This window comes from Scomber japonicus, chromosome 21 (genome assembly GCF_027409825.1).
Source record: "Scomber japonicus isolate fScoJap1 chromosome 21, fScoJap1.pri, whole genome shotgun sequence".
NCBI classification, from domain to species: domain Eukaryota; kingdom Metazoa; phylum Chordata; class Actinopteri; order Scombriformes; family Scombridae; genus Scomber; species Scomber japonicus.
The window spans coordinates 19,093,089-19,102,226 of NC_070598.1; the positions used below are offsets into that span (position 1 = coordinate 19,093,089).

At 39.0% G+C, this 9,138-nt stretch overlaps 1 protein-coding gene across 1 annotated transcript in view; it reads left to right on the top strand.

The window, feature by feature from the left end:
- prkdc (protein kinase, DNA-activated, catalytic subunit) overlaps positions 1-3,606 on the top strand; it is a 33,787-nt gene extending 30,181 nt beyond the window's left edge. The window contains 10 exon segments of the mRNA XM_053342525.1: positions 131-338; positions 557-624; positions 730-950; positions 1,075-1,167; positions 1,467-1,547; positions 1,705-1,776; positions 1,866-2,067; positions 2,184-2,372; positions 2,527-2,666; positions 3,083-3,606. Of these exon segments, the coding sequence (XP_053198500.1) occupies positions 131-338; positions 557-624; positions 730-950; positions 1,075-1,167; positions 1,467-1,547; positions 1,705-1,776; positions 1,866-2,067; positions 2,184-2,372; positions 2,527-2,666; positions 3,083-3,287 (1,479 nt within the window). The 3' untranslated portion in view covers positions 3,288-3,606.
- Positions 3,607-9,138: the final 5,532 nt, after the last annotated feature.

The window sequence follows — 9,138 nt, forward strand, 5'->3', positions numbered from 1 at the left end:
TAGTCAGCCAACAATGTTATTTAGTGATGTATTTAGCTTTTTTTTTAACTCCTTAACGCCTTACAGAGTAAAGGTGCCGCTGCTAAGCAAAAAACTAACATACTCTGTTATTTTTCCATTTATTGAACAGAAATTTGCTAAAGATGTGGAAAATCTGCTGGGACCTAAAGGCAACAAACTGCTGGACAATAAGAAAGATAAAAAATTTATGAGTAAGGTGGAGGAGCTGGCAGCATCTATGCGTGGATTCCAGAAGGAACCAGGGAACCTGAAGGAATACTCACCTTGGCTGAGCGGATTTAAACCAGACCCGTTCAGTAATGAGCTGGAGATCCCAGGTCAGTGTTGATATCTGAGTATCTGAACTGTTTATTGGTATTAACATGTGTTCCACTTCTTTAAGAAAGTCATATCTATTTAATGTGGTTTTTTCTTTTAGTTATTTCTAGTCATTACATTATATTTAAACATATGTCTGAAAATGAAATAATTGATGTGATTATTTCTGTTGTGCTGTGTTCACTAATGAAGCTGTTCCCTTTCCCTCTCATTGTAGGACAGTATGATGGCAGATGTAAACCTTTGCCAGAGTATCATGCAAAGATAACTGGCTTTGACGAAAGGGTGCGCCTTTTATATATTTCATAAAATACTTAAGTTAAAATGTTCTCATGGCACTCAGTGTACGTTGGCTGGCCGATCAATGAGTGTGAATTTATGCCCTTGCAGGTAAAGGTGATGTCCTCTATCCGCCGTCCCAAACGTCTGATCATCCGTGGGGACGACGAGCGGGACCACCCCTTCCTGGTGAAGGGTGGCGAGGACCTCCGCCAGGACCAACGCATCGAGCAGCTCTTTGCCGTCATGAACATTTTGCTGAGTCACGACACTGCCTGCACACACAGAGACTTGCAGCTCCGCACATATCAAGTCATTCCCATAACCACCAGGTACTGGGCTTTTATCTGTTCTTAAATTACACCTGAAGCAAACACTGAATTTTTCATGCAGGAAAACTGTCAAGACAATCAGTTTGCCAGAGTCTTCACATCTCACATCACACTCGATTTTCAGAATTGGTCTGATTGAATGGATGGAGAACACCTGTACTCTGAAGGAGTTCCTGACAAGCACAATGACTGATGATGAGCAGCAGAGGGCAGGGAGGTACAGTACAATATATATAGTTCACTTTATTTACTTAGATGTTTTAGTCCAGTGAAGTTGAAATGTCATCCTCAGTGCTACAATAAAAGCTTGTGATATACTTATACTTATACTTATACTATATAAAAAAAATAATTATTAGGAATTGTAAATGAGAATTGTGAATGTGTTTGTAAAAAATATATTATTAAAGACTTTTTCAGATGCAAAATGTTCACTATCTGGAGTATTGTATTTTGCAACAGTGAAAATACAGTTTTGTTTTTGCTATATAAACTAAATGATTTCTTCTTTTTAAGGTGTGTTGAAGTCTACAATAAATGGCTTTCCAGCTTTTCTTCTAAGGGGTTAGCTATCACATCATACGCTGATGCTTACAAGTAAGTCTTTAGTTCATAAATCACTGGATCCAGCTAGTAACTAAGATGACGGAGTAATTCACCGTTCACTTCACTTATAATCTGAAATCATAGCCTCTTTTTACTGCATGTGAGATATCAGACAGCTGTGAACTACATCATGTTTGTTCTTTGCCAGGAAAGCGAAACGTGACAGTACCGTCAAAAAGTTTTTGGAGGTGATGCAGCATCTGCCCAGTGATCTACTCAAGTAAGTTTCATCTCTGTATCACACAGCTGCTCATGACAGTTAACACTTGTAGCTTAAAAAAAACATTTATTTTTTCTCCCAATTTGTAGGAGAGCTTTTCTGAAGATGTGCAACAGCCCCGAGGCCTTTCTCTCCTTGCGCTCTCACTTCACCAGCTCCCACGCTTTACTGTGTGTGAGCCATTGGATTTTAGGGATTGGGGATCGCCACCTCTCCAACTTCATGATCAACATGGAAACAGGAGGCATGATTGGCATTGATTTTGGTCATGCATTTGGTTCAGCCACACAGGTAAGGTTATATTTGTCTCAGTAATTAGTAGAAGAGTGTGAAGCAGGGATTTGTGGTAAAACACACACCCCTGTTTTAATAATTCCTTCCCCCTGCAATGTTGTACTTCCTCCCAGTTCCTCCCGGTGCCTGAGCTCATGCCTTTCCGGCTGACCCGACAGTTTGTGAATCTTATGCAACCCTTGAGAGAGTCGGGTTTGATCCAGAGCGTCATGGTCCACTCCCTCCGAGCTTACAGGGCAGAGCCAGACCTCCTGCTCAACACCATGGATGTGTTTGTCAAGGAGCCCTCGCTGGACTGGAAGGTAATTTGGGAAAAGCAGATTAGGAGAAGAAATGGTGGTTGCAGTTTCCCAGAATCAGTGGTGATATCTTTAAATGTATAGCACATTTGAGATTGCTGTCTTTAACTATTCAAACCGCAGTACAAATTGAGTTTATCATTTTGCTTTTGCACAGAACTTTGAGCTGAAGCAACTGAAGAAAGGAGGCACCTGGACCAAGAACGTAAACACCAAAGAAATCAACTGGTATCCCTTACAGAAGGTGAACTTTGCCAGAAGGAAACTCGAAGGAGCAAATCCAGCAGCTATAATCAGGTACATCATCACATTGTAAAACAGCTCATGTATTTTTTAAAGATTAGAAACAATTATATACTGTTGATGTCTACTGTGGCAGAAAAATATCTTAGATTGTATAATTTACAGTATTATACATTCACACAATGGTGCAGCGGTTGTCTATAAAGGCCTAAGTTTGTATGTTTGACAGGTGAGAATAATGAAAGTAACATCTGGTTCAAATACTAGCTTTGACACAGTGTTCAGTTTGAGGTGTCTGGGGTGCAGGTGCTCTCTTTTGAGCCTTCATGATGCTATCCATTTTTGTTTTAAAAGCTTTAATTGAGCAGTATTTTTTCGAATCAAAAATATTGTAACTGGTCTTTGACAGACATCAATTGAACCCCTGAATCCTGCGTGTGTGTGATTAGATGTTTGCTTTATTTTGTCAGCGAGGAGCTGAAGCTGGGCTTTGAGAAGGTCGAAGCTTTCTCCGGGATGCAGTCGGTGGTTTTGGGCATCCCAGAGCACAACATCCGTGCCAGGCTTCCAGCTGCAGGCTTGTCGGTAGAGAAGCAGGTGGATTGTTTGCTCGACCAGGCCACAGATCCTAACGTACTCGGCAGAGTTTGGGCCGGCTGGGAACCGTGGGTCTGATTCTTTGAATTTATGGAACATTTTTGAATAATCTTTCACAATAATGGGGAAGAAATTTTATCACAGCGTTCAAATAATTAATTAATTGCGTTCATCATGTTATCTCATACTGAAGACCAGAAACCTAAAGTTAAGATATTGAGGTCTGCAAAAAAGGTTGAAATTTGAAAATTGTAACATTGTGTATGGAAACAGTATGAGCATACAATACAACATAATTTGGACTTTTTCTTCTTCTTTTTCACTTCTACTCAATTTGAAAGATATGTTTACAGCCATTTATTAATGTTTTGTTACTTCAATTTAAAATAAAAAATGTCAGTTGCTAAGTTGTGCTTGAATTGTACCAATGCTGGTTAAAATCCTGTCATCCATCATCAAGTGTAACCCCCCCCCCCCCCCCCCCCCCCCGAAAAAAAAAACAAAAAAACAAAACAAATCTCACCTCAGTCCAGAGACCCTCCACTTAAAAAGAGGCTGTGATCAGCTTAGATTCACGTCCACTAGATTCCAGTGGCTGCATTGTAGTAATTACACAAGTGTCTCATCATCTTGTCCGCTGCAGTGGACATACTCTGTACTCTCATATTCTGTCACCTGTCCACACTCCAATAAGAAAAACATTTCCACCAGCATTAACCATTACTACAATGTTCATGTATGTCAATGAACCTCCACTGTGTATGTATACATTATGTAAAGATGCAAAACACAGATGTTTATCTGAATTCAGATTTTATTAGTTGCTGAAAAGCTCAAAGCTGGAAAGAATCTCAACATTTTTTAATTCTATACAAGATTATTCTGGACAGCAGATAATGCATCAACACAGGACACACAGAGGGTTAATCACAGGGTTACACTGTCACATCAGTAAAAGCAGTCAACATATATACTGATAATATTTTAGAATGAACAGTCTAATTGCTTCATGAATTGTTTTTAACTTTACACTAAAATATAACTTTATACGTATCCTGAGATGGTGAACATGGTCATCATTTATACCTGACAAACAAACTGTTAAAGCGTGCGTGCTACCATGCTGATGGTATTCAGGAAACATTACATAAATTCGTCGCATTCCTCTTCTTCTTCTTCTGTGTATAGAAAACCACAAAAGGAACTTAAAGGTCTGACTTCTGTAGATTCTCTAGCAGTCCTTCTTTGTACTTATCCAAGTTCTTCTTGCAGTGCTTGCCGTAGAACGGGTACTTGCACTCGCACACTCCTACAGACGTGCATGATACTACGACACATTTGCCACCGTTGTCACATTTGATTTTCTCGCAAGGATCCACATCGTTTATCTCTTCATCGCTTTTAATGAAGACCATATACTTCCCTAACACTTTACCACATTTGGATATTAAGACATTGGGGGCCTCAGATGTGCCATCTGCAAGCATTATGTCATCTGGGTTGGATGATTCAATGGAAAGGCACTGAGAGCCTTCGTCAACTGCACTCGTGGCAGTTTGACTGTTTACTTTAAAGGCGTGCACCGCTGTGTATGTCTCAGACAGCATTTTTCCAGAAACTTTTTTCTTGCATTTTTTCAGTTCATTTGGTATGTTTTCACATAGAATCTGGTCCGATAAGCACTCTTTAATAGCATCTTTAACAACATAAGCATTGGTGTAAGACCCTTTAACCTGCTTGGCTACAGCCACTGAGACTGACCCTTTCTTTACCTCAGTAAACCCTGAAAAAACATGTCTCTTTAACAAGTAAGTCCTACCCTTTGAGTAAAAGGTAGTAAATGCAAAAACCATCCAGTCGTACCTGTCGTATGTTTTATCCAAATAATCCTTGACCGTGTTTGCTATTTCTTGGTGTTTTTTGGTCTCATCGATGAGCTCAAAAACATCCCTCTCTATGTAAGGAGCACTGCCAGAGATACATCTGTGGTACGATTGCACCAAAGCTGAGGCAGACTCTGATGCCATCCTCTTAGCAATTTTAACCCTGGCCTCTGTGTTTGCATCCTTGAAATCGTAGTACTTATCGTTGAGAATGTCACCCTTGCATATGAGCTTGTTTAAATACAAAAACTGGTCTGTGATATCTTTTTCATGACATCTTAATTTAGCAGCCAGAACGTCTCCAAGGTTTTCTGTGAGAGAATCTGACCCAGCTGTCAAGAGTTGGTGCAAGACCAAAGTGTCATCTGCATGCTGGTTGTAGAACGTGAAAAACATGTTTTCGAGTGCCACCCTTTTTTCCGACTCTTGAAAACTACACTTTAGCTGACTGTACTTGGTCCAAGCTTCCTCTATGTTGTTCACTGTCATTTGGAATGCTCCACCTGCCCCGGTATCCCACTTCATTTCTGCACGATAGATGTCAAGCTTAACATCAAGAGCTCTGATTTGACCTGCGACGTCCTCGATTTCTTCCTTTCTTACTGGCAATAAATCCATTCCGTTTTTGATTACCTTACCTAAGGGTGACGACGAAGGTGTACTTTCCAAAATATTAACAACAAGCTGTGTAATCTTCCTTGGATTTTTTTTCACCCATTGGAGGATCCTCTTCATGAAGCCCTTTTCCTCTTCTTGCGATTTTTCATCAGCATCATGGCTCGTGTCCGGTGGGTTGCTCAACACGGTGAGACAGGCAGACCCCAACAGCAAGAGCAGAAAGCCTCGAGACCACATGACTAACAATACAGACAACAGACACACAATAGTTTAGAACAGTTATGGAAAGGCTCGCTGAAGGAAGAGTTCACAATGTCCCCCTGTCACCAGTGGAAATTACGCCCCAGTGTGTTATTAACAGTAATGAGGTATATTGTGGGAAAGTCAAAGCATGTATGAATTCAGCATGTTCTTGCACTGGAACCTTTGCCGATGTTAGAGCTTCCCACCAACATATTGGAGCACCGATTAGACAAAACATGCAAAAACTGTGGTATGGTTCTTTAATCTGCTTTAACAGAAGAAGGGATTTTGATAGAAGCGGTCAATAGATGAACTAGTCTATTTACTGCACCAATATCTAAACATTGTGCTTCTCAAACCATGGGAAAATAAGACATAGTAGGAAAAAAATGTGTATCCACTCATTTTGACAATATACATAGAATCTGTCAATTGTATTAATCAATCAATTGTGAATGAATTGTGCAGAAATAGCAGACCTGGTAGGAGGAGGCTTGCCCTCGGTGTGGTCAGCGAGTAGGGTTTTCTGGGTTGGTCTGGAGCTTGCTGGAGTCTTGCAGGAGGTTTCAGTTCCAACCAGCTTTATAAAGAGCGAACCAGGCCCACCCACTCAATGGAAAACCAATTTAAATCCATTTTTGGCTTGAAAAAGTTGAAGGGGGATGACTTTGCCTTTTGGAGTTTAACAAAAGAACAGAAGTGACCTGATATCACTCACTGGTTGATTAGTTGGTAACAGCAACATAAAGAATATATAGGTTTCTGTATTAAAACTTGTAAACACCTACTTTATTATCTACTGTCTGACAGGATCATGTGTAAACTGTCTTGAAGTTCAGTTTCACTGCTTAATATTTTAATTACAGTAAACTAGAGTTAGGTTTACACTGAAGCAGTGGGGTGTGGTATCAGTATAGTACTTTGCTCTATATGTTTTCTAGGCTTGTGGAAGCAAAGTCTTGAGAAGATCATCAAAATTGACGATGCCTGAAAATTTGGTGGCTTTTCCCATTATAACAACTATGCTCATAATGGGTTGTAAGTTTACAGGAACTGTCTTAAAATGTTAAAAGTGGTGGCTCAAATTATCGGTTACAAAAATGATACTAATTATATTGAGCTTTCTTATGCTTGTTTAGTAGCACATGCTTTCAGCCTCATAACACTTTCAATTAGATCCATGAGATTATGCACAACACTATGTGACATACACTGTTGTGCTCAATGACTATAATAAGTCATGTGCTCTGGTGCAAGAGTCCCTTTGGTCTGTGTGAGTGAGGGGAGTGTGTGAATATGTTTGAATATGGGGGTGAATTTGATCTGAAAGAAGATAAAATAACAGAGAAATAACAAATGGATATCATGAAATGGCAATTTAAGACTTTACAGACTGTCCTCATGGCAGATATTTTGACTTGTAATAGTAGTAAAAACACAGCTAATTATTTCAATGATGGCTATGGCCCATTATGATGTGCCAGTGAGCCATTTCATACAATACCAAGGTCACTAATGGAAATGTGATTGACAAAAATGTCTTTACTGAACAGCTGAATATGTGAATATGTGTTACCACTGTTGGTTTTTTGCAAGTGATCCTAAATGTGTATAAGGGGAAAAGTGCCCCCATGCTGAGCAAGTATTTGTGTGTGTGTGTAATAGGATACTAACAGGGACACATTTCAGACAAAATAACACTTAATTGGGAATGGCTCATAAAAATGGGGTCAAAAAAACATGTGAAAAGGCAGTTTTAGGGGATGAATGTAAGTCCATGTGATGTCCCCAGAATAACTTTAAAATAACCCCCTTATCCTAATGGATAATATCAATGAATAACTATTTCATGAAGCTGCATTGAAATGAATTGAAAACAAGGCCTCACACACAAGTACCATTTATTTTTGCCTTATTTTTCAACAAATTAAAACTTTTATTAATAAGAAAGTGTTGAAAATTAAATGAATACTTCATGTGTGTCCCTGTAGTGTTTGGAACACAATGTGTATGGCTTTTTTCCCTCCTTGTTAAGTCTTCAAATAGAAATGGTTTGTATAAAGTTGAGGCAAAAAGCAGAACAGGTGCTATCTTTGAACAGTAAGATGTGGACCTTCTTGCTGTAAGGCAGGAAATGATGCCTGAAAAGAACAAAAAAAAAAAGAAAAAGAAAAGCAGAACTGATGAAGCACTTACTGGTTTCCAAAACACCACTGACCAAAACTGCAATTTGTTACTCAAAGCGAGGAGTCTCTGCAATTACTTAACTTATTTTGAAACATCCAGTCCTCAGAATAAAGGGGAAATACTGATAAATGACAACTTATAACTAAACTGAGTAGTACACAGAGTACCAAACCCATACTGATCCTGCTTCATTTTACATGGCTTTAACATCAGTGTCATGTCGACAACTATGAAATTATTTTATGTATAAAACACAATAAGTAATTAAGTTAAACACAGAAACTGCATAATTAATTGTTGTAAATAATATGTTATAATACACACAGTCATCCAGCTTTTATGACATCAGTTTTGCACTTCTGAACATTTACTTGACTTAAAAAAACCACACACACAGACAAACAGTTAATCCATTTTTTAATAGATTATACAATCAAAAATAGGGAAACAAGAGTTAAGTTGAAAGGTAACTGAAGATTTCAGCAATGCTTATCAATACTATTCCAAATGCTGTCAAACTCTGTGCCGCTGTCATTTCCCTCCTCTTTCCACAAAGAAAAAAAAAAAAAAAAAAAGACAATAATTCACATAGGCTTTGGCCCAGAGCTGACAGGCATTATGGACATGGAACACCCTTCAGTACTGACTGCTTGATGGTAGTGTATGTTTATGGGTGTGGGTCGGTTGTCGTAGCGTGTTCACAGTTTATGTATCTGGGAATTATTCAAGTAAAACATGACTTGGAAGAATTCCTTTGGCATGTGCTGTCTTCACTCCCCTGAAATTAACAGTATGGCAATTTCAATACACATAATACTCCATTGCCACCTATTGTCAATCACTGCTCAGTTGTTCCTTCAGACTGCCATGGCTATTTTGCATAGTACACTAACTACCATGTCATCCTAGCTTCAAGGGACAGACGCCATAACCCATTTCAAGAATATGGATACTGCGACAACATTGCAAGGAAATCTGGAATATTAACAGGACACATG